The sequence below is a fragment of the Plectropomus leopardus genome, chromosome 10, assembly GCF_008729295.1.
Source record: "Plectropomus leopardus isolate mb chromosome 10, YSFRI_Pleo_2.0, whole genome shotgun sequence".
Lineage (NCBI taxonomy): Eukaryota > Metazoa > Chordata > Actinopteri > Perciformes > Serranidae > Plectropomus > Plectropomus leopardus.
Genome location: NC_056472.1, coordinates 26,854,124 through 26,881,176, shown reverse-complemented (window position 1 = coordinate 26,881,176; position 27,053 = coordinate 26,854,124). Strand labels below are relative to the sequence as shown.

Below are 27,053 nucleotides of genomic sequence, written 5' to 3'. Positions count from 1 at the left end.
GTTTCCCTCTGCTTTCACTGTTTAAGCTAAGTTAACCTCATCTTGGTTCCATCAAATAATTTATAAATCAAGACAAAGATCAGCTCCATGAGCACCAAACAACTTTCTATTTCTAAAAGTGAAGCTGGGTAAAAGTGGGCTCCGTTTTGTCCCTCACAGTACAATGAGGTGATCCCTCACTGGCTTCCCTCTGCAGCTGAAATCACTGCGGCTGAAGATGAAGCCTGGAAGAACGCAGAATGCTAATACACCAGTTATCCTACTGGGAGGAGAACCCGTCTCACTACCTTCATCTGCATCTTAAACATTCCTTATCCGCGGAGAAGGAGCGAGGCAGAGCGACACAGACTTAGTGTTCTGCTGACGGCAGCATTAGACATCACACCGCATTATTATTATGCAGAGAAACACACACATTAGCATAACAAGCCTGTATGTGTGTGTGTTTAAGTAGGTCACGTTCAGATCCTTCTTCATCCAAAATAACACACACACACAGACCCACACAGACCCACACACATCAGACCAGTCAGGAATATGAAAGCAGACAGGAGAGCTCCAGTCTGCGACTCAGTGGAAATAATGCAGTCTAATCATCTGATTAAAACCAAACTATCACTGTAAATTTAAATGTTAGACAGAACTAACAGCATGCTGATGATTTTGTGTTATTTGATAATCAGGGATGGGAATAAATATGTTAGATTGTTAATATGAAAAGTGGATTTTAAAATATCGCTCAATCAGGAATGTTTCGTAGGGCAGGAAGTGAACATAGTCCCACCTCAAGATGGAAAACAACCTACTCAATGCTGGAAAATGTTGTGAAAAAACTAGGCTGGCCAGATTCAACCACTGAATATAAATATTTGGCGATATTTTTGTTTCCATATTAAGTTTGAATGGGCTCACAGGGATTTTCACTGTGACAGCAGCATTCACAAAATAATGTAAACAAGGTAACTGCGCTCACGAGGGATGGAAAAAAGACACTAGATATCAAACAACAGCCAGAGGCTGTCACACTTAGTTGCTGTGAGCTGTAAATTTACCACTTCTAAGCAGAAGAAGGTTTCTGCCCCTCTGTGCAGCTGCCTGCATGTCCGCAGCTACCTGTATAGAGGATTGTGACAGTCAAGAGCCCTCACTCTGCAGCAAAATCTGGGGACCAAATTGTCCCCAATCCTAGACTGCACAGCACACTGACAAGCAAAAAACAAATAAAAAACATGACTGCTTGACCCCAACTGATGATTGGATACTCCGACTTTCAGTGGGCAGCCCTAATAAAACCGTAGGGAGGAACACTTTATTTTGAAATCACAGAGAAAAGTGGAAAATAAAAAGAAGCCATGTATCTTTATCTGATCTGTCCTGTTATTCATCTTAGAGGATTTTTTTTTTTTTTTGCAGCACCTGTGATGTGTGGGAAACTTATGTACTTTCCACCTGGACCCTTTACCCCCTATGGTTTTATGTCTCAGTGACAAAGTTTTTTAAATTGGTCCAGTGTTCACTGTAAAAAGAAACCACCGTTTAAGCTTTTTTTTTTTTTTTAAATGTGTGGTGTTGACTTAATTTGAGAGGACCAGTTGAGCCAATAATTCAACTTTTCTTCTCAAATTTAGTCATTTTAAAAATTTAAGGCTACCCCAACACATTTTTTTTTTATTTCAAAGAAATAACCTCGTTTTACAGTGTTGAGGAAGACCACTGCAGCCAGCAGCGTTGAAACTGGCTGTAATGTAACCAGTCAGGGCACATTTGCACTGTTAGTTTAAGTCCAGTAGTTCTTTTTTGTCACTGACAGGCTTAAAATCATTGTAAGTGACAACATTAAGACATGGATCCCTACAGAGACAGACCATTTTGTTGAAGAGAAGACTCTTCAAGATTAAAAGCAGAAGAGAAAATGAAGACGCATTCTGCAAAGCAAACAGTGAATCTAAATCTTCTATCTTCTCCGCAATCTATCTACTTTGCTACCTGAAACATCGGGACGACGTAGTCTACATATCAGCAAAGTCGTCAGGCGTCACAGATGAGATGAGGGACTATAATTATCAGTTTTGACTCAGATCTTGAGTCATTCCACCGCCTTCACAAGACCTAGACCTAACTAGAATTCACAGACATTTAGTTTAGTAAATTTACCATGACTCTGCATTATTTTAGTATATTTTTCAAACAAAAAGCATGACTGACCAGCATCAAACCTCCCCGCTCCACTCACACCAGCAGAAAATGTTTGCCTCATGGAGAAAGTCAACAGTTACACACAGGGAATTTTTCCAGCCAAGAATGTTAAAAATGTAGCGCAGATGTCAATGATAAACATGGCTCTCAGTTCTGAGTTAGCCTGGGGATCGAGTGGTTAATTTTTTAGGCTTACAGTAAGTCCATCTTTATTTGGGTAGCTGTCACGACAACAGACCAGTCTAAAATCTCTTTATGAAACCTGTCCTTGGCAACTGAAACCAAAACCGTCAACTGTGTGCTCTCAAAGTAAAATCACTACCAACATAGAGACAACAGATCCTAAATGTATCAATTAAATTTTATTTTTGTGAACTCTATTTTTATAATTTCGTATTAGTGCTTCAGAAAAAAAAAGAAAAAACATCTCTGAGAAACAGTGAGGGATGAAGCTCAGGTTTAATCTGCAGAACTAAAGCCAAACAAGGGAAACAATTGTGCATGAGTGTGTGTGTGTGAAAGAGACAAACACACACACACACACACACACACACACACACACACACACGCACGCACACACACACACACACACACACAGTGATGTGATGATGAGCAGCAGTGTGTGGGTAATCACAGCAGTCACGCTATCTATAATGAGAGGAATGTCAGACAGACAGGATGTAGTCACAGACTCAGTGGACCTATCACGGCCTTTACTTTCTCTCTAATCCAATTTACAGTTTCTTCCAAGAATCCTCTAAAGTTTTCTGTGTAAAAATAATCCAAAATGTTCATTTAGCTAATGGCATTCCTGGAAAACGTCCTCTGTGTGAACAGTCACTCAGATTTGAGTGCACATAGGAAGACAAAGCGAGAGAAGCTGCACAGTGTGTTGAACTGTTTGTAGCTGAGACCACAGGAGGTACATTTCCATCTCTATTAGTTAATGTGCATTTTTACTCTGCATGAAAAATATTCTGAGTGGAAATGCCAGAACTTTGAAGACTTTATTGAGGTGTAAAAGTTGGCATATCAAGAAAGAGAAGACGATGACTCAAGGAAACTAATTTTAGATGCAATGTCATACCAGCACTTTGGTCCAGAGCCCTGAAATATCTCGACTGCTGGGAGGATGAAATGTTCTTTTTTTTTAATGATTATTTTTTGGCATTTTGTCTTTATTGCTAGGACAGCTAGACAGGAAAGGTGGGAGAGAGAGAGGGGATGACATGCAGCAATGGGCTGTAGGTCAGAATCAAACCCGGTTCCTGAGTCCCACTTCAAAGGGCTCAATCCATACCGGGTACACACTCTACCAGGTCAGCTCGAGGCTCTTAACAGACATTTTTGGTCCTCAGAGGATGATACTGACTGTAGTGATCCCCTGACTTTTCATAGCGCAACCATGAAGTTTACATTTGTGGGTTTTTTTTAAGTAAATATAATAATTGTTGTTTTATAAAACAACTGTGGGATAGACTGCCATGAAAATTGGCCCACACTCTCACACTCCCCTTATGATTAATTTAGTAACTTTGGGTAATCCCTTAAAGGTTCTGTGTGTGCACAGTCAGAGCATTAATATAGCAGCAAACCTTTTGCTGTGTAAAGATATAGCGGAGTAATGGCATCCTGAGGGGAGAATGGAGTGTGTGTGTGTGTGTGTGTGTGTGTGTGTGTGTGTGTGTTGTAATCCTAGCCTCTCTGTGTTTTTTTGCGGTAAGCCTGTCCAGCTGCATGTGCATTTTAGTGCATAATATCCCAATTGCTAGCTCTGTGCCCTCTTTGCACTGTGCTCATATGCGTCTTTACACAAGCGTAGTGCCCACCAGCCCTTAGCTCTATGCACGAACATGCACGCGCGGCCGGACCGGCTTACCAAAACAAACCACAGAGAAGCTCGGACTACAACACACACAGAGGTAGCGTTGCTTCATTCTCTGCTCAGGTTACCATAACACCACTGTATCTTAAGCCAACATAGCAAGTAGTGGTTTGATGTTATATTGATACTCTGTCACACGCAGAACCTTTAAATTACACTTACCATTAATTTTAAACATTTAAAAATAATAATAATAATCGTCAAATAGTACCAAAGCTCTCTCAGGTTCTAATTTTGTCACAGATATCTTGTCATCATCCTTTATAGTTTAAATCAGCTTCCATCAGCCTTCATCCCATCTTCTCTTCATCAATAGCACAACTTTTGTACTCCAGCTCCAAACAAAAGATGAATGGAAAGGACTGATTTTTTGAATATATTAACTGTAATAACACTGCAAAAAAGTAAAGCAGCTCCAAGAAATGAGAGAATTTGCAGTGATGTGAAAATAATAATCATTGTAACAGTAATTACAACCAACGTGTGATGCACGGCTAACTAAATCTACTTCAGACTGAACACATTACCAGCAGAAAGACCTCAGTTTAAGATTCGAGTCCAGGTCACGACCTGCGGGTCATGTAATCCCCCTCCGTGCTCCGCGAAAACAAACCCACTCACTCATAAGAGCCACAGATAAAAAACGCTAAAACTAAAAACCACAGCAGCTATATGTGGAGCTCAAACACAAACAGACAGAAGGATTACGTACCTCGACTCAGGAAACTACTCCACATCATCGACAGGGAGACAGCTGTCTCACCTCCTCCTCCTCCCCCTCCACCTCTCTCCCCCTTCAATCATCTGCTCCCCCGATGACAAAAAGCAACGAAGAGAAAACCCAAACCAAACAGCGGAGAATCGCCACCTGACTGTCTGTCTGTGTGAGCGCAGAGGGACACTTTTGTGGCGAGAGGAGGGCGACCGACACACAGCGAGAAAGAGAGTGTGCAGTATATTTGAATCAGTGAGGTGATGATATTCAGGGTGAGCAGTGATGACAGCGACTCCGTCTCAATGGAAATCCCTCTTTCACTGTCTCTCTATCTCAGTGTTGTTCACACACTCTCAGCCAGTTCATGGCACCGTGATTCAAAGAAGAGGCTACTAGTTATCTAATACTCAAGAACAAAACGCAGAGTGCGTTTTTAAAAAAGAAAAAAGGTGAAAACAGCAATTATATAAACTACGAAATGATTTTACAAAAAAGCAGCAACAAACAAAACAATGAAGATAAAAGAAGAGAGAAAAATAAAAAAGAAGAAAGCAAGTTAACAGAAAAGTGCATGATTGAAAAGACAAATAAACAGGACTGGAGGAGCAAAACAACAGCTATCCTCAACCCAATCTTGGAACCCAACGCCTAACAGTCTGACAGCGATAAACCGATTGTCCTGGGGGAGATGGCCAATATTTTGGGATATCTGTTTGAGCAAGCACATATCTGAGCCAAGACTTTCCCTTCCATTCGCTCTTCATTTCAGCTAATCTCTATGAACAGAGATCTGTATACGAATGCAGAATTTGCTTTAAAAAAAGGAAAAAATAAATATAAAGATGAATTGTTCTACAATTATAGTCAGCGGGTTCCGAGATTTCGGCTAATACTTTCTGCCTCTACACACAGACAGTTTACTGGTGAACAGAAACCAGAATGCTTACGATGCTAAACGCTGTTCCAATAGTGCTCACAGATTTTGCACACATATGCATATTTGTTTACAGAGATTATCCTCAACCAGTCCTTTATCGGTCCTTCTTGTATTCTAACAGAGCTTCTACAGTCCTTTACCGCTACAAGTCCAACTGGTTGTCTACTGTTTCTCTACAAATACAGCCTCTCCTTTATTAACTTCTCTATGCTTTTTTTGCTGTACATAGTCCTCGTCCAGCCAGTTCCAGTTTTATACCTCACCTTAATTAATCCTCTCAGTCCCCAATACCGCACAAAGCCATTTACTAGATACACTACGATTATCAGCCTCTCAAAACTAGGGTTAGGTGCTAAATCTTCCTCTATGTGCTGAACCTACCGGACTGAATCACGACACAAATTTCAGTGCCACATTGTGTGTATAGCAGGTGTGTGGCCAAGAGAGATACAGCTCGTTTGGCCGGTGATAGTGACAATGAGGCTGCAGCGACCGGAGCAGAGAGTTTGAATATCACAGAGCAGTGCAACGTGTAAACAGTTGAGGCTGTTTGTCAGTGAATAAATGCTATAAATTCTCAAGACCCGAGCTAAACTCCTGTGTTTTGCTTGCCACCTGCTGATTAAAGTGAAAGAAGTTAGCCTGAAGTTAACAGGCTAAGTTAACCTCTCATTGTGCTTAGAGCTTAGGAAAAAGACGACCTCCGACTTGGAAAAATGCAAGTCGGTATACCAAATCGGAAATTTGGGCAAGATCTATGTAGACCGCGTCAGTTGAACTGATGTTACAGCAATATGGCGGCACACACGGTGTACAGTTAGCAGAATTATCTGTTTGTTAATTTTTGCTTTTCTGTAGTGTTTGTGTTGTGTCCCCCGATTCGTATGATAACATCGTGAAGCAGCTGAAAACATTTTCATTCACACAGGCATTTTGTTAGAAGCATCATTCATATTATTTATTAACTTTTATTTGTTTTATTCCTTGTTGTATATAACCTCATTTCCACTGCACAAAAAAAAAAACGCTATCACCCGCTAACACCTGGGTTTTTAATGCAATACGTACAATTGGCGTTCACATCAAGGTCAAATGACTCTGCAGTAGACACAGGTTTGTATTGCCTCTGGCTCCAATTGGCATTGATTGAAACACAACACCCAAATTTTAGTTCCTTAACCGGCAACATGCAAAGACCCACCGTCACTAATTACCCTCCATCTCCTCCTAAGCAGCGTTCAAACATTGTGAAATTAGTCTGCACCGAGTTGGAAAGGGGAACTTAATAAGTAAGGGATAAATAAAGAGAGGAAACCTCTGAAGCATTTTCAAAGATCACTGATCCTCCTCCTTTCTACTGTTTACCTGTTCCACTGCCTGTTTGTGACATCACACGGACACACCAACAAGACAACACATACACACACCAGCTGACAGAAAGTCAGACTCGCTTTCCAGTGGCTAGTTGAAACACTCAAACCTGCGTTCACGTTCTAATTTTGGTGAGAAAGTAGTATATGCGTGTCTCTGCCCTCATCTCAGGTCGACTTTACTTGTCAGCTTTGGACTAATTATCACCGCTCTTGTATGTAAAGTACATTGTGATTTTGATCTGTGAAAGGTGCTATAAATGATCAACTTTTCTTACTTACTTATCTAATCAACATACAGTATATTGTATTACAAGCTGTCGTCTGGTGACCACAGATGTAGGTCATGTGGGTGCAGCATCTCAAGTTCAAATCTGGTCATACACTCCAACGCACCCCCCGCCTCTCTGAGCCTATTGTCACCACCGTACAGCACCATGAGTGTGTGTATCTGTCAGCAAGGTCTATTCATACACAGCTGAATACATCAACACAAAACCACACATCGACACCTGCTCAGTCTCTCCATCACACACACACACAAACACACACATTTCTACAATGGGTGTCTATTAATAACTGTCTGGTTCTCATTATGTATGAGGAATCAGCAGGACAACACGCTGACCTTTATTAGCCCAGGAGAGCTAATTAGAGCTAGCTCTCTCACACACTCACACAAACTTTCACTTGAAAGGCAAAGAAAGGAAAAGGTGAGCTGATTTTGACATTTCCACTGCGTAAGAAACCAATCAGGAAAACAGCGGGTCTCATTAAAATGAAACTTTACTTGAGGAAACTTGAGTCTCCTCCCTGAAATACATTACACACTGTATTCTTTAGCATATATCTACTGTAATACAGCATTAGACAGTCGGAGCACATTAGTGTTGTTGTCCTTAGTGCCGAGTGACGACTCTCTGCCCGCGCTGAATACTGAAGAGAGGAGGAGGGGGGAGCCCAAATATTGAAAATGTTATTAGTCTCATGTGAGTTAATCTCTTCATTTGTACTTAACATGTGGATCATGGGAGTTCACTTCTTTCATTAGTTACAGTGTGTTTGTGTGTGTGTGCCTAAGTGTGTGTGTGAGTGTTAATGCTGCCTCCTAGTGGTCACTAACTGTCACTGAGGTGAAAACTGAGTGTGTTTAGTGAGAGAAAACACTCTCCTCCCCTTCTGTCAGCTCCTAAGTCTGAGAAAACCATAGTTTTTATATTTTCATCTACCTAATTTTGGCTCTTCTTCTCGTACTGCTTGCATGTTTGTAATTTTGCGTTTTTAAGGTGCACTTTTAAAAAAAAATTAATTTATTGATTTTATTTAAATTTGTCTGTTTTCACACCTTTGTATATTATGTATGTGTTTAGTAGTGCTGGAAATGAACTAAGTTACTTAAGCACTGTGTGTTTAAACACAGTTTGAGGTTTTCTAACTGTACTTCACTTGACTATTTCAATTTGATGCTACTTTACACCAAAGATAAACCAAGACGGCCCACTTTTGATTAATTTCCTATACCTGCGTCACGTAGGTTTTGCCACTGCCCCGCCCCTTTAGGGGAGTAGCAGCAGCCCTTAGTCTATTCATTCCAGTGGGAAAAGTGAACGAAAGTAAAGATTATGACCTTTCCCTTATTCCCATAGTCACTGAAGTGAATACTAAGCCATTTGTCACACGCTACAACCCTTCCAAACATTCACACATTGAAATTGCATTTTTCAGACAGAAAGACAGAGAATTACAATCGTAATTTTAGTCATGTAGACTTTTTTCATAATCTTATATGTCTGAGTAAAACGTGATATTCCCAATGGCCTCATCTTTTTCCTCTGTCATCAAAATGATGCATTTGCATACCGCTGCATTTTGTTAACCACTCGCCTGCTAAATTGACAGCCTCAGTGGCTTCTAGATGCTGTTGCCTGGCTCTTTTTGGACATTATTTACAAGCGCTTTTTTATTGCAGCTGCTTTGTGATTATCGATTTTTTTTCTGTGATCATTTTACTGCAAAAAAAGCTAACTAATGCCATTTCTCATCTATAACCTTACTGAAAATGTGTTTAGCTTGCTGCATACTGTAGCTGTGCACCTACACACACAGTGTGGGCAGAAGAACTCTGCTGCATTTCAGAGAGAGATACTGTATCTTTTACTACTCTGTACATTTGACTACATTTATCCTGACAGCTGTAGTTACTGCTTAACATACTAAGATTTTACACACAAAACATATCAGTTTATAAATTTTGATGCATTATTATAGACTGAACTACCCAACAGAATATTAAGTCGTTAAAATGAGCGCCACCTTCGCCAGTTACAGCATTAAATGCTGCTTACTGATGCAATAATAGGATAATAATAATAATAATCAGGAATAATAACTAAGTAATACAAAAGATAACAATATACCAATGACAAGTTTATTCTACCCAGTGAGAACTTTTACTCTGATTTTTTAGTACATTTTATGATGATACCTATATACTTTGTACTTGTTGTATTAATACTTTCACTTAATGAAAAAATTAAGGGTACTTCTTTCATTTCCAGTGATGCATGAGTTCTTACAGAATGCAGATTTTTTTGAAGTTAGATAGATTAAAAAAAAAAAAAAAGACATATAACTTGACACCATAACTTGATTTTACACAATAATCAATACAAACTAAATGATTCTAGCAGTTTTATACGAACATCGTTGATTGAGGAGCTCACAAATCTTGTCGACTGTCCTCATGTTTATATCGACTATGATGTCATCTGACCTGACTGCTGATAGGCTGCCCTGCCAGCCAGGTCACTGTCTCTCTCTCACACACACACACACACACACACACACACACACACACATACACACGCATATATATACACACACACACACACACACTGGCCTAGAGGAGCTGAGTTCAGGCCAAAGAGCTTTTCATGGTCGAGGGAGCATCACGTAATGGACAGAGAAAGAAAGAGAGAGAGAAAGACATGACCATTCAGGCTGAGTTGTGTGTGTGTGTGGGTGTGTGGGTGTGTGTGTGTGTGTGTGTGATTTAATCTTTAATCAGTGTTACTGTAGCCTGTACTGATATGGACACATGGTATGTAATTACAGCTGCTGCTCCTGCACACACACACACGCGTGCACTTGGGTATATGTGTGTGTGAGACTGTTATTCTATTTATTTCATGATCCTGCTAATTAATTAGCAGGATCATAAAATTTTTTAAATTTTAATCTCTTTTCATAATTGCCTGTCTTCTTTCTATTATGTTCTTGTTTAATTCTACCTGAATTTTAGTCTGGTCTTGGTTTAGCATTATTTTTTTGCTTACGTTGATATATTGCTTTTGGGGTATCTTGCTTCTGCTTTGCTTTTCTTTGTCAAAGCACTTTGTAAACTCTGTTTTTAAAGGTGTTATATAAATAAAGTTATATGGCAGATTTTCGGTGGCAGTTTTGCATTGTGTTTTTCTCTCATCAAGAAAATAAGGACAAAAAACTGGGACACTATATTCAAAGTTGATTCCCATGAAAGTGTTATCACTGCATATTTTTGTGCAGACAGGTACATTTAGGGGACAAACACCAAATATAATGTAATGACAAGAATCAATGCAAGCGGTGTCTTTGAGTAATGTCAGTGTGGTTTCGGAGCTGTGCCATGTCCCAGTTTAATGACCCGCTGCTGTCTGCTCCACTTTAACTCCTTTGCATCTCGCAGCACATTTCCACTCTGTTGACCAGCAGTTTGACTTTAAAAACTGGGTCTGAATCACTAAAGACGCTCTGAAACTGTTCCAGTCACAGATGATCACAGAGCCAAAGAGGGTCAGGCAATGTGAAAAGCTCAGACTGTGATTTCAGCAGCAGAGGGAGCCAGAAGTACTTAGAAAGACTGCTGCAATGATTAAACCGTAATGAAAATGCTTAAAAACCCTTGCCTCCAACTTAACAGTGTGAACATAAAATGCCAGAGCTAACACACGACATTCTGGGCAATAAGCTTCCTCACCTTCTTACCCAGATTTAGAGAATATCGATGCCACTGTCATGTCTGTGCGTTAAGAGTGAAGCTAAAACCAGCAGCCACTTCAGCAGTTAGCTTAGCTTAGCATAAAGTCTGTAGGCGGGGGAAAACAACGAGCATGGCTCTGTCCAAAGCAACAAATTCCACCTAAATGCTCAGCTAAAACTCAGCAATTACACGTTATGTCTTATTTGTGAAAGACCCAAAAACAAAACCAGAAATGTAAAAACAACAAGTTGCGGTTTTACAGTGTTTTTTTATGGGACTATTTTTTGCAGGAAGTAGTCAGTAAGTGTTGTCAAAAAATAGTCTCCTTGCTGTTCAGCTTTAAGGGAAACGTGTAATTTAATCTTCCAAACACAACAAACCTTGAAATATTAGCTTTGGAACGATCAGTTCATTTCAATTAACATGGACGTCCGTCAACAACGCTGACAGGTGTTTGGGTGGAGCTAACAATACTCATACAGACTGAGTATGTGATCTGAGTTAATGCAAGGTCAGTTTATTCTCTCGGGGGTCAATCTCAGATACACGAATGTGTACACACACACACACACACACACACACACACACAAACACACACACCCTCTCTCTCTCTCTGACCTCTCACAGATGGCAGCAGCTGTTGATGGTGGATGGGACAAAGTCACTCTCAGTCAGCAGACAGAAAGTCAGACTTATCAAATTAATGTCCTGTTAAGCACTTAATGTTCGTCTGGTTACCGTGACAACTTGCATCTCTGCAGTCTGGTCTGGTTAGGAGCACACACTATTGACGGCTCATATCCTCTTATGCAGGTACAGAATTTTCATGCACGTCAGTTTTGCTCTTTGTGATGCGTTAACTCCTCACAGACACGAGGCGACACAAAATGTTTGATGAATCAGTCTCTGTCAGCACAGAACAATAGCATCAGGAGCATAGCAGCACTGGTCCTACCTGCAGTCGTGCTGGAGGGAGCACTGAGCCCTGGACTGAGGCCTGGATTCGAAGTTAGTCCTGCAGGCTGGGAGCTGAGCCCTGTGGCCTGGGGAAGGGATCTAGACTGAGTTCCCGCTGGAGTCAAAGACATACAGACACATCACAACATATGAGGAGCTGACAATAATAAACTACTGCTGCAATCACATGACAGTGGTAGTCACAGTGTACCTGCTGCCTGTTGTCCTGTCTCTCCAGCCTGGAGCTGTCTCACTCTCCGGAGGTGAGACCTGCCATTGTAGTGCAGCTGGGCCTGAGCTGCAGAGGTCAGCTGCAGGTTACACACCTCACACAGCGAGTAGGCCCCGCCCTGACCTGAGAGAAAAACATCAAGGATGAGTCAGACTGTAGGAGAAAACATCAAGGATGAGTCAGACTGTAGGAGAAAATATCACAGATGAATAAAAGTGTAGGAGAAAACATCAAGGATTAGTCACAATGTAGTAGAAAACATCAAGGATGAGTAAAACTGTAGTAGAAAACATCAAGGATGAGTAAAAACTGTGGGAGAAAACATCAAGGATGAGTGAAACTGTGGGAGAAAATCAAGGATCAAGGATGAGTCATCAAGGGTGAGCAAGCTCTAGGAGAAAACATCAAGGATGAGTCAGACTATAGAAGAGAACTACAAGGAAGTATTAGCATGTAGGAGAAAACTACAAAGATGAGTCACACTGTAGGAGAAAACTTTTCAAGGGTGAGTCAGAATTTAGGAAAAAAACAAAACATCAAGGATGAGTCAGACTATAAAAGGAAACATCAAGGATAAGTCTTAATATAGGAGAAAACTAAAAGGAAGGGTCAAACTGTCGAAGAAAACTATGAAGATTAGTCAGGAGGAAACATCAAGGATGAGTCAGACTGTAGGAGAAAATTCAGAGTACTGGTTCTGGAGCATGTCAATCACCTGAGGACGGAGTCTGCTGGACAGAGAGACTGATGGATGTAGATGTAGGCGGGTCCATCAGTTCTTGACACATCCCTCCAAAGGCAAAGATCTGCCCCCGCTCCAGGAGCTGAGAGGGACTCAGAGGAGTCTTCATCCCTGAGGAAGAAAAAGAGAATAACCAATGATGGACATCCTTAATATTCTTTTATAGATGATATAAACTATAAAAAGGTGTAAAATGCCCACACACAATGTAAGATAGTGAATTAAAATTAAGTGATTCATAGTGGTTAACACTTTAGTTTATACACTTATATAAACTACACAACTTCATGTTGTGACCGAGCCTGAAGAGTGACGATCTACTGCAGCCAGCAGCTGAAAACACATCACTGAAAACTTTGAAAACTGCTATAACGAGGTCTTTAATACAAAAGCATTTTTTAAAACATCATATCAGTTAATAGAATAAATCATTTTTTAAAACTGTTATTTTTTATAATTAATTATATCATTAACTTTATTTGCATAGCACTTTTCTAAAGAAAGTTACAAAGTGCATAAGAATAAAAGAAAGAAATATACATTTAACATAAATAAAACAATTTTAAAAGTGTGCACAGAGCAAGAGTACATAAAACAAAAAATGTAACAAATGTAACATGTAATATAACAAATGTACAAATCAGTCATTAAAATAAAAGGCTTTCCTAAAAAAATAAGTATAAAAAAAATTAACGTTCACCAAGACATTACCACCGAAATGCAGAGAAAAACCGCAACATGACGCCAAAACTACTCCAGATGCAAAACAGTGTTGATCAAACACAGCAGCAATGCACACAATGCTGACATAAGGGTGATACGGACCACAAGAGCAAGTAATGACCCTAAAAGGGAGACACTCACAGAGGGACATACAGGTGGACGGATAGACAGGTGGACAGACAGACGGGCCAAGAGGAGTGAGGCCTGAATGACACCGGATGCAGAGTGTGAAGCATCAAACACTCACAGGGAGAGTGATGAAGTAATGAGTAAGAGGAGAGAGAAAGGATGACATATGTGTGTGTGTGTACGTCGTGTGTGTGTGTGTGTGTGTGTGTGTGTGTGTGTGTGTGTGTGTGTCAGGTCAGTCTATGACTGTGCCCATCTGCTGTTCTGTCAGCTTTGCCAAATCACATGACCTCTGACAGGACACACACACACACCCACCCACTCAGTTGTTTCATCTTCAGTTATCTCGTATGACCTACATGCATTACTACTGTATTTAAATTCTCTTTAGGGATTTGGATCAGATTTGGATCATCTCATTAAGGCTGTAATGGCACAGTGTTGGCTAAAGGCACAAAAGGAATTGTTACCTAATGATGATTTTTAATTCATGGAGTGGTATAGCAGCTGCTGGTGCCCATACGGTCTTGCACTAGAGAGGAAATCAAGGTCTCTAGTATCAACATCGGCAGACCAGCTGGACCAGCTATGCATTTAAGCCCTCTGGGGCAAATTTGCCATTTTGGTCTATATGAATAAAATTGACTTGAACTGACTTGACGTTTAGGAAGGCAGCAATCAGGAAGCCGCTGCTGTTACTCCTCGGCCATGGCTCAGCCTGTGGGATCTACTGAGAATTTAGCATATATACATTATGAGGCAGCTATAGTCAAGTGTTTTGTCCCTGATTGCAGTGACAACGTGTTCTGGATATGCCATAAAGCCACAAGTCATCTTCATGGAGTTGTGAAGCCAGAGCGGTTATTTAGCCTTCCATTCATTTTTGCCATAGACATTAGCCACTTTTATACTTCCTGTTCAAGACAGGAATATGGCGCCGTTATACTGCTTCACCGTTCTGTATGAAGTTATGATTGTGGTATGGGGGGGGGCCGGGTTGTCTCGCCTCTAAGCCAACAGCGACAGCGCCGGAAAGCTGCCTGTATAAACAGGAGACCATTTGACCAGGAAGGGTGTGGCATACTGATGTGTGTGTGACCCACTGCAGGAGATTTATCAGCAACTAGCAACTAAGTCAGTATTATTGTAATGTATTTTGTTTTCCTTGTCTTCCCTGCTTTGCAAAAGGTTGAATAAAAATATGTCTGGGGAAAAAAACCTAGCAGCTAAATCAAAGAAAAAAAAAAAACGTCCAAAAATGGCCAGAAATTGGGGAAACAATGAGGTTGGGGAGCTCCTTATCCTCCGAGCAGAGGGCGAGATCAGACACCATACAACAGGGAAGGTAAATAATTGCTATTGCCATGTTGTACCATTGTTATTGTTTATAAAGCACTGGTGATGCTGTTGTGTTACACATCATGCCTTTTCTGGGTCTGTGATGCCGGCATGCTTTCTAAAATTATAAACTGAGATGGCATGATGCTGTTGTTGTTTTGGTTTTGTGTGAAAATGCAAAAACTGTGTAAAGACAGGACCTCATAACACAATCTATGACATGACTGACAGGTGAAACTCTTCTATAGGCATCATACGCTCCTGGTTTAATCATCAGCACAAACAAAACATACAACTGTGTTGTAAAATATCTGGTTCTCTGATAAAAATACATAAATATATCAAAGGTACAAGTCCTACTTGTGACTCCTACTTTGACTCCTAAGGTACAATATCCAAGCCACAGAGCTTTAAGGTGCTAAATTTTATTCTCAACTTCATTTACTGTTTTGAATTAGCCACAACTCTTCATACTATTGCAATATACTCCCCTAAAAAATCTGAAAAATAGCATCCAGATAAACTAGTCTCTGATAGTAATCCCACAATGCAGTAGTCCATATTTCAATTTTTTTTCCAAAAAAAAAACATCAGGCGACCCTACACCTGTTAGTGATGATGCAAAAAGGATGATGATTGGTAAGTGTATGAATCTGTGTTTACTTTTCAGTATTAAGTAAAGTATTTATTATAAAAATGATAAAGTGACAAGGATGAAATTTTGGACATAACCTGTTTGATTTTGAGTGATGTTTTTTTTTAACTTCTGAAACTTGGTAGTTTTGGTTTCACTTTGTGTCACGTTTACTGTTGTATTCAGTTATTCCACATAACAAAATAAGGCTAATATGTAATTTTCCAGGTTGGAGGGGTAAATATTACAACTGATGATCATAAGTCTGTCGATACCAAACCTATAGAGTCCACTGCTCTCACACTTCCTGTCTCTCTCTACCTGTCTCTCTCCTCCAGCTGGTTGTTAGTAGTCGACTTTATGTTCTGCAGACAGCTGGTTAATCTGCCACTGTGATGAATTAGCTACAAAATGCACACACACTCACACACACACGCACGCACGCAGAGCCAGCTGATGCTGACATCAGCTTTAGTGAGGGAAGGATTAAATATATCTGCTCTATTGAGCTGGGAATTACACACCACACACACACAGGTAAATACATACACACACACACACACATACACATGCATAAAGTAAGACGCGAAAGAAGAAAAAAGCAAGTCAGCAAACTGAGCATTTGGCATTAAAATGAAATGAAATGAAATATGTGTATTTACCTTTTCTGTTGTAATGTGTGTGTGTGTGAGTCTAATCCAGGCTGACCAGGCAGTCAGTAATCAGAGAGGCCAGCTGTGGGTTATAATCCCACACACATGCACACGCATACACACCACACACACACACACACACACACACACACACACACACACACACACACACACACACACACACACACACACACACACACACACACACACACACACACACACACCCCCAGCAGTCAAGCTGCAATGTGATTCCTGATGGGAAAGTGAAAGCAGAAATATTTTCTTCAGCGTCAGTGCTTCACAACAACCTGGATTTCTTCTCCTTCCTTCTCAGACTTCAAAGAGACTCATCAGAGCAAAGAAACCGAGTCTGAGTTTACACATCTTCAGTGTCAATACACAGTGAATATTATCAAATACATTCACCGGACTGCACTGCAGCGTTTGAGGATCTTTGCGAGGCTTTTGATACTGCTGACAGCTGCATTTTATTCAAACTAAGCTGACACGTTTTTGCTCAGAACTGGATTTATGCATATTTGTCTACAGAACACATGCAATCTGTACTGATGCTGTCAAAACACGCTCCCTTAGACAAATAAGAGGGAACCACAAGGCTTTGTGCCGGTTCCTTTAATATTAATACTAAATAAACAACATTATCACGCAAACTCATTTCCCTTTAATCCACTCTAGTGTCCACTTTTATGCAGATGACAGTTTTGTATGCATGTGGCTCCTCTTCAAGGCTTGCTGACAGATATGAGAGTGAAATCGCGATATCTGCCGTCAAGATGTTTGTCTTCTCTCCAATATAATGGCTAATACTTGGCTTGTGGTGCTCAGAGCGCAAAACACAAAATACATTTGAAAAATTCTCTTTACAGAAATCATGACCTGGTTACTCAAGATAGTCCTGAAGCAGTGTCATTTAACTTTTTGGATGTTTCTTTTCTTTTCTGCCACAACTACAGGTTTGCAAGTTCCAACTGTATCGCAACACAGAAGAGAGCATGCAAAACTCACGGAAAAGAAGTTCGTGCTCGTGACAGCAGGAGATGTAAACATGAATGGCGTCCCTCTCCTCAGCTGAACTGTAATGTCTGTGAGATCACTGGTGCTTTCTGAGCTCACAGTAGATGCACGGTCCCTTATGCGCAGTGATACACTTGCGTGTGAAGCTCGGTAGAAAGATAATAGCTCCTACATGAAGCTGCTCACAACAACGTCTGTGGATTATCTTGAGTAACCAGGTCATGATTTCTGTTGAATTTTTAAAATGTATTTTTTTGTTGTTTGTTGTCTTTAACACCACTGGCCGAGTGCCATTTTGTTCCATAGTGTTGAAGAGAAGGCGCACATCTCTAAGGTCGATATCTGTAACACTCTGCAACTCATGTCAAAACAACCTAGACTGAGAAATAGTGCTACAGGCAAGAGGGAAAATATGTATTTGTGATTTCGGGTGAACTGCCCCTTTTAGATAAACTACAATGTACGACATTTTTAATGTTGGTAACTGAATTTAACTGATAAAATACAAAAAGATGCAGTTTAAGCATGATGTGCAACCATTATTACTATCTGAGTATTGTCGAGTGAAAACCTTTTACGTCCCAAATGTGTGTCAGCTCTACAGAAACTACCAAGACAACTGCAGTGTGTGTTATTGTTCAGCGGGTTATGAAAGCTTTTATGAGCCTTTGTGCAGGTCTGAAGAAGAAGCGTATAACCCTTCAACTTATCTGACAGCATGTGAAATCACTAAACAAGAAGACTCAAGGTTTACACCGTCAGATATCTCATCTGATGGTATCTTTTCTTGTTTTTAGTGTGAACAAGAGGAGCTCATCTGATTGGTTGAAAGCTCTGAATACCGCTGGTGCAAAAGATAAAGAGACGGAAATATTGAGGAGGGCACTAATGTATGTCCCTGTTCCCTGAAAGACACAGTACGACACACACACGCACACACACACACACACACACACACCACACACACACAACCACACACCCCCCACCCACACCCCACTCACAGTAACCTGAGGGGACGACGGGACAAAGAAACTAATGGAGATGTGAAAAGACAGAGAGAGAGGTCTTAGAGTGGCTGTCTCTCACCCTGAGGCCAGAAGCTGGTAATGACAGTGGTCAAAGACACACACACACACACACACACACACACACACACACACACACACACACACACACACACACACACACACACACACACACACACACGCACGCACACGCACGCACGCACGCAGAGTAAACAGAGCAGTGGCCGCCAGCAGCAGAGATGCTGAAACAAACTACTAGATCCAGTTTGATGTTTGTATGTTTGTCCCTGCAGGAATCAGAAATCCAACAATCAGAGGAAACCGGTGAAAAACTCAAACCGCTGCCTCACAAACAGCCTGATACATTCAGAAAAAAAAAAAAAATGACTAATCATTTCCATTCTTTCCCACACAGTAATCCCTCTGAGAACCAGCGATAAAAATCCAGGGCAAATAAAATCAAACCTACGAACGCATTAACATCCGATCGGGCTTTGTGTCCTTTAGAAGTCGTCCACTCAGGCAGAGCTTCCTCCCAGGCTGCGTTTGACCTCCAACAGGCTCCACGAGTTCAAACCTCAGCAAATCATTTCATTTCTGTAACCTCAAAACCTCAAACTGGAGCAGCTCTGACCTGAAACCACAAACTTAACACTAGATTTATTAAAAACTAGCTGACAGGCTGAATTCAGGGCAGAAAACTTTTTGCATAAGTTTTATTCTTCCTCACTCCTCACAAAACAAAACTGCTTTAAGGTTGCTCTAACCTAAATTTACAGTAAACAAAGAACGCTATGGTTAAGCTGCAGAAAAAAGAAGCTGGAAAACTTCACATTCTGTTTAGTTTTATCTTAGGCTTATGTTTATAAATTGTTTGTTTGATCACTGTCCGGGACACACTATGATACACCAAGATTTAATACTGATGTCATAGGCGTAGACTTTAGGGGGGGGACAAAGGGGACACGTCCATCTCAAAATTTAGAAAATGTTCAATCGTCTCTTCCAATAAAAACATGAAAGGGAACTTATTTTGAAAGAATAAAATTAAGACATTTACACTGTAATTGACACAGAAAAGGCACAAATTAGTGCAAAAATTTCATGAGAAAGCAGGACATCAAGTACCCAAACTTCTCTGGCAAGGAAACCCTCAAAACCCCCATTTCATATGACAATGAAATTATCTATAAAAAAGCAAACAAAAAAAAAAAAAAAAAAAAAAAAAAACAGAAAATTACCTGAAATGTTTAAAAAACAAACAAAAAAAAAGAAAAATTGCAAAAAACAAGCAATGCAAACAAGACTACAAAAAGCGCTTAAAAATGTATAATTCTGCAACATAATTATAATAATAATAATAATAATAATAATCTGAACGCACCACCAAGTGATGTTGCTCCAGGTTTCAAAGGGTTAACTTTATCTAATGTGTATTTTTTCTCTCCAAAAACTGTTGGCAAGTGTAAAATCAGGGCTAAAAAAATGTAATGTAAACTTGGCATTAGTGGTTCTTCATAGTTATGGCTCTTTTTTTTAAATCATCATTGCGATCATCATCACAAAAGACTGCAATACTGACGTCTTTTTGGGGCTGTTGAAACAGAATATCAGGAGAAAACTGCACTTTTAAATGTAGCAATCATTCTTTTATCTATTGGTGCCTTTTGAATTCAATTTATTTTGATCAATAAGAGCATGTTTTCATTTTTTTTTAAATTCAATAAGCAAATTGTTGTATTTTAGCAGTGAAAGCATCAGAAAACTGAGTACACTTTAATATCTATTCATTCACCGTAATAAATATCATTATACTGACATTAATGATGCGATGGCATATTTTCCTCTAATCGTGTCGCCTTAACAGGCGTTTAACATGTTAGAGTCTGATGTGTTTCTGACCCACAACAGCCTGCTCTCCACACACAGTTTGACGCTCTGTAAATAACGCCACCTGACTTCCTCCCACAGTATCATTACTCTGCACGTGTGTTATGAAACTCGTGAATCTGTTTCCCAATTTGCTGTCTGGGCCACTGAATGGATCTTGTTTTATCGTATTAGGGATTATTTTACCATGGAGTGAGCGCGCCTGGAGATAACGCCAAATATCACTCGAGTTTTTACTCTTCCCTTCGCCATCAGATGTGTCTTATATAAACAGGATCATAAACAAGCTTCAGTGATACTCACAACAACCAGTCTGAGATCACCTTCAGACTGCAGTGAATGTGAAGACCTGCAGGAGGCCGTAACCTGAAGACACTCTGAGGACACTCTGAGGACACTCTGAGGACACTTAAGGTGCCTTCCATTCAGCTAATTATGCTTCATCCCTCCTTCAGACGGTGACTCAGAGGTCAGTCGAGGTTCTCCATCATCGAGGATGTTCCAAAACCTTAAACCTCGTCTATGTTTCTACCGAAATGCAACAACAACTTCGATTCGTTTCTGTTCAGCAATTGATTAGTGAACCTGGCTGCTATGGAAACTGTAATATGGACGTTATTGCATCATTGTATTACTGCAGGTCGGACAACCCAGCTATCAATTTTTGGTTCTAAAAACTTTCTGAACAGTCCAATGCAACCAGTGCAATGTTTAAGTGACGTTTTTAGCAGCAAGTTTTCTTTTAGTTCCCAGTATGTTCTTAAAGTTAGCATAACATTTGATATAAACATAAAAAATGTTAAAAATGGTTTTTTTGTAAACATATCACATTACATAACATTTTCATAAAAATGGTCTGTAATCTCAGTCCTCAATAACATGATCTGAATGTTGCTTTGAAAACGTTTTTTCGATGTTCTCATGTAACACTGTGGGAACGTTTTATAAAAAAAGAACATTCTGTGATTCGTCACCTCTTAACATCACCAAAACATCCTCTGAATGCTGCAGAGTCATCACCATTTAACCTTACAGGAACATTATTTGAAATGACAAACATCCTTAAAATGTTCTTTGAGCATAAGATTAAAAACTTTTCTTTAAAACATTACTGCAACTTAGATGTTGTGGGAACGTTACCTGGAAGGGAAAAAAAAAACCGCCACCAGTGACTCTTAAGTTATTCATGGTTATTTGAAATATAAAAATGGGTACTTGTGTTTAATCTGAATCAAGACTTAATCCTAAAAACACCTTTTCTTCATTAATCGTTTTTTTTCTTTTCCAGCCCTAATAACCAGAAAAAATGTTGGCACTGTGTGTTTTTGCAAACCACGGATACATGACATTTTCATTCTGTGTAGCAAATATGTTGAAACTTAACAGAAGCATCTCTCTGTTATTTAAGTTTGGTTTCTTTAGGCTCAAAAACTAGTCAGGAAAAGTTTATGATTTGGCTGAAAATACCCAAATTTTGCGGCTCAAATGCTGCTGGCAAAGCAGCGATGTCTCTGTAACACAGGGACTATCCCAGCTAGAAAAACACACACTAATTGGTTCCTACAAAACACCCACATTTGGAGCCTAAAAAGCCGCAGGAAACACAGCCATGACTCGCTAATGCACAAACAGTTTTGTTGCTCGTTAGTCGAACAGTGGTCTGCAGTTTGGTATTTGTCTCGCCATAAACCATCTCCTCATGAAAAAGTCAGCCTATATATGACATCACTTTAGAAACGTTAATATGAAACCTATAAAACATGCAAATGTAATGTATTCATGGCTTGCAGAAACCCACAATGCCAAGTTTTTTCTGGCTAGTGGGCTGTTTATTCTCATTTTTCCATTCCAGTTGCGTTTGTCTCATTTGGGAAAAGGAGGAATCCTATCCAAATATTTGTCACGGTTCTAATGAGTCCAATAATGTCAGTCTAAAAAGTGCCAGACTGTACTGTAACCGCAGCTTTTTAAAATCAAAATGTGTATTATATGAAATATATAAACAGGTTTAAAATGGTCTTTATGGCCCCTTTACAGCTGTTCTTTCATTAATTAACAAATTTAAACTGTCTGCTGGTGGTTTTATTGGTCATGTTTAATGAGACTTTGGAGGAGCAGACAAACGTCGCTCTTTTAAACTGTCACTTAATTATTTCTACACATTATGGGACACTGAAGAAGTTGTGCGTCATGAGGATTCACTGTCTACCCGAAATGACGCTGGAGAAGCTCAGGCACAAGAAAAACACACAAACAAGGGAATCAAAGAGCCGAATTAGCTAAATGGAAAAGCTCCGAGTCAGACAGGTGGAACGACAGGTTCACTGACCGTCCAGCTTCCTGTCTGTCTGTTTTCTGGTTGTCATGGAAGCGCTGTGTGGCAACACCACAACTGATGATGTCAGTGTGGTCGGTCCACTGGGAAACTATGACGCCCACACACACACACACACACACACACACACACACACACACACACACACACAGATGAAAGGTAACCTGCAGTCTCTCTGTTCTCCGTCCACATCCTCACTTTTCTGTCCAGGTGGTTTATAAAAGGACATTTTTAAAAAAAGGTAAAAGTAAAACAAACAAAAGAAACGGTAAAATCTCTTCCTCCTTTTCAAACACTGAGCTGGTTTCTTCTGTCGGGTCAGCACTGAGGCTGGATTACACACTCTTTGAATCTCAGCAGCTTTAAATTTATAATCCATGAAATAACTTTATGGTCGACATTTTTTCAACAAAAGCCATTCAGTGTGTTTACATCCAGTAACTATGTCTCAGTACAGAAGTTTTCAGGAGGAGTCTGCCGTCCATGTGCTGCATTCAAACTGCCTTTATGTAATCCATCTAGCCTGACCAATATTTTGCAGTTTTGGAGATTAAAAAAAGCATGGCGACTGGGCTATATAACAGCCAAAGTGAATTAATAATAAAAACGCATGACATTTATAATTCTGATAAGAATCAAAGCTGTAAATGTCAATTTAAGTTCTACTTACTGGCTGACATTTACAACAGTACCAATTTACTGTATACTGCCAATAAGATGATACCAGCTGACATATCGGTTCAGCTCTGAATCCAGCAGTACTATTTTTCGATATTATCCATATTGATAGCAGCCTCACTTTTTTATTGTTAATCCTCCTGCAGACATATCAGACTGTGCTAAGGTACTGCTAATGCTAACAGAATATCTACTGCTGCCTCACATGGAGAAACGTGGGGTGGTTTTATTGTGAAGCAGTGACAAAAAACGCAATGTATTTGACGCAGGTTAAACACTGACAGCAAACACTGACAAGCAATACGTCTAAAAATCAAGAAAAGTAATTCCTGATGAGGTTTTAATCATAGTGGTTACACTAATCACCTCACCTCTCTGAAAGCGATTATTATTAATGAGCGATTATTAATGACTGATTTCAGTGTGTTGACAGATCAGGGATTTAAATTCAGATCACACTCAGCGAGAGTTACATGACAACAACAACAGGATAAGTAACATCCACAGGATTGTGTTTCCTTTGATCGGCTGCTTTGTGAGGAACACAATATGGCCTTTTCCACCCAACCACACACAAACACAGGGGAGTAAAATCCAAATGAATTTTTATGCAGATTATGGCCTGAGTTTTTAACATGACCTCACAGGTATACCCTGCACGATTTTCCTAAAAACAATGTATAGACTCATACAAGATTTATGACCAACTAGGAGTGCGTGGCAGTGTATTTATCTACAGATATGTTGTATTTTCATCTGATTTTTTGTGGCTAGGACACTTTTTGGATGTGTAGTCTCAAGCCAATAAGAGCACACAGGTGTCGTCGGGATTCTGGAGAAAAAGTTGCAAACAGGTCATAGCAGATCATATGCAAAAAAAAACAAAAAAAAACAAAGAAAAACAGCAAATAAAATTAGGTGAAACGGCAAACGGACAAGGCTTGTTCCAAAACAAGAGTGAATGTGGTTGGCTTTGAGATGCAGAGTGTGTTTGTGTGACTTTAATCCTCTCATGTATACAACTGACATCATGCTGTATGGTTTACATACTGCAGCAGGGATTACACACACACACACACACACACACACACACACACACACACACACACACACACGTGCAGCAGGAGGTACAGTGAGGTGACTCTGTCAGTCCAACCTTCACTTCAGGACACTGTGACTTGTGTTCATCTTTAAATAGCTGCTCTGCTCCGTCAGGACCTGACACCCACTGTTCAAGGAGAAACTCTAAAAGCTCTCACACTAAAATCCAGGACTGAACTGCTACCTCTAACTGCTACCGCTAACACCTGAGGGGCCCCGTCACCTGACACACCGCTGATAATGAACCACCTCCCTATCCAGTGACTGAAGACTGAAGCCAACCGCAAAGATAAAACTCATGAACAAAATTCGGCATTTATCAGCACTCATAAAGACATGAATCACAGCAGAAAAAGCAGCGCCATCGTGGATCAGTTTTAGTTTAGTCTCTTGGCTGCACAAAAAAGTCTGCACAGACCCCTGTGAACCACGATGGACCACCGTGGACCCGAAAACTATTAATTAAATTAAATGATATAACTGATTTAACTGACAGGTAATATCTCATTACTTTAATCCATACAAAACCTGCACATATTAAACCCCATTTTTTTTGTAAAATACTATTTTTTCGCATATTGGTGTCTTGTCATCAACGTGAGGTTACCAGGGCAACCAACAAAGACTCCAAAAGGTCACTGAGCTCAGCCAAGAAATAATCCCACTTTAGAGGTGGTGAGATGTTTCCTTCAGGAAGAGCCACGCTAGCTGTTTTTCCTGGTTTCTGTCTCTACGCTAAACTAAGCTAAGCTAAACTAAGCTAAGCTAACTGTAGCGTCATATGTAGCATCATGTTGCAATAGTAAAATAATTTGGGATTAAAGTGAACATTTGTAACTGATTCTGTTTCCTGACTGAATAGGAAGCTTCAGTCGCAGAGATAAACCAGATGTTCCTCTATTACGGACCGTCAGGGATTAACACACACACACACACACACACACACACACACACAAATACACACCATTGCATGTAGGTTACGCAGAGGGCTGTGCAGGGTTTGGTGGGACATGATTGGTTGAGCCAAAAGGGGATTGTGGGATTGGGATTATAATCCACAGATAAATGTGTGTGTGTGTGTGTGTGTGTGTGTGTGTGTGTGTGTGTGAGATTACCACTCGCACTCTTCTGAACATCTACTGACAGTCGTCTGACTTCACCCTTAGAAAAACACTGAGCTGCTGTGACCTCTCTGTGACTGTGTGTGTGTGTGTGTGTGTGTTTGTGTGTCTGTAGTTGTGTGTGTGTGTGTGTCACTAAGGTGAGCGACAGTCTGCAGGATATACACGTTCCAGTATATGCGACAAAATATTCTAAAATCAAAGGCCAACGTCATCAGATGGTCTCCATTCAGTAAGAGTGGCTCAGGTGTCATCACATGACTTAACGCTGGTTTATGGCGGTGCATTAACGTGTTAACTTCATGAAACCACACGAAACTACTTCAGGGCTTTGGTGGCTACGGAGATAACACGTGGAGACAGTGGGGGCACCGATCCGTAATTGTCTTTTGTTACTGTTTGAGTTTTATATATATATATGTATTAATAAATGGGAAGGGGTGGGATTAAATAAACTTTTATTTCTCTCACTCTTTTCCAAATAATGTAAATCGAGTCATTATGTATTTGGTGATGGTTTTTATCACCTCCATGACCGACTTAAAGCTGTAAATGTTTACTTTGTATTTCTTAGTTCCACAAATCCTTTCCAAACACCAGCACTCATAACCTGGGTACTACAAACTACACTTCAGTACTACAAGCACAGTGTTTAAGTACAACATGATGAGTATCTGTAGTATTCACCGTAGGAGTTCAAGACTGGAAGCTGCTGCCGGAAAACATTAACCCGGCCCCGAAAGACGAGAAGACGATGACCATGACATCACTTCCTTCTCAACATGCTGACTCATCAAACATTCAACAGTTGCTCCACTCAACTAATGGAAGAAGAAACATGAGACTCAGAAACACACACCTTGGCGGGCGGGTGGTTTAAGTTAGTTCACACTAATTTGTTTTTTCAGAGCAGGAGCTGAAGTTTAGAGCTGACGAAGAGGAGGACGGAGAGTAAAGTTGTGCTTTGGCTTCTATATATCACCTTCACATTAAGGACTGTGACTTTGCGTGTTTGATAAGATTAACTTGACTGTAATTTTTCTGCTGACACACAGAAGCTGTTTGACTGAGTAATGTTTACACTGAGCCGACTAAATCTGAAAAAATAAATCTTTATTCTTTCAGTTTTGGAGCCTCTGCTGCTGAAAATAGTCGCTGATAAAAGCAATATTTCCTCCTGAATTTGCAAAAATCTACAGCGTAAAAAAACATACGTTATTTTCAAAGATGTACATCTTCTGAAGAAACCAACGGGTTCACAGCTGAGTGCAACAGAGCATGTTTGTCAGTAAATATTTAGAGACGGACAGATTATCGGTTTTGGTCTTTCAGTAACCCT

General features: G+C 40.1%; 1 protein-coding gene across 1 annotated transcript in view; it reads right to left on the bottom strand.

The window, feature by feature from the left end:
* znf385b (zinc finger protein 385B) overlaps positions 1 to 13,161 on the bottom strand; it is a 34,934-nt gene extending 21,773 nt beyond the window's left edge. Inside the window, 3 exon segments of the mRNA XM_042495106.1 lie at positions 12,077 to 12,193; positions 12,290 to 12,433; positions 13,026 to 13,161. Of these exon segments, the coding sequence (XP_042351040.1) occupies positions 12,077 to 12,193; positions 12,290 to 12,433; positions 13,026 to 13,161 (397 nt within the window).
* Positions 13,162 to 27,053: the final 13,892 nt, after the last annotated feature.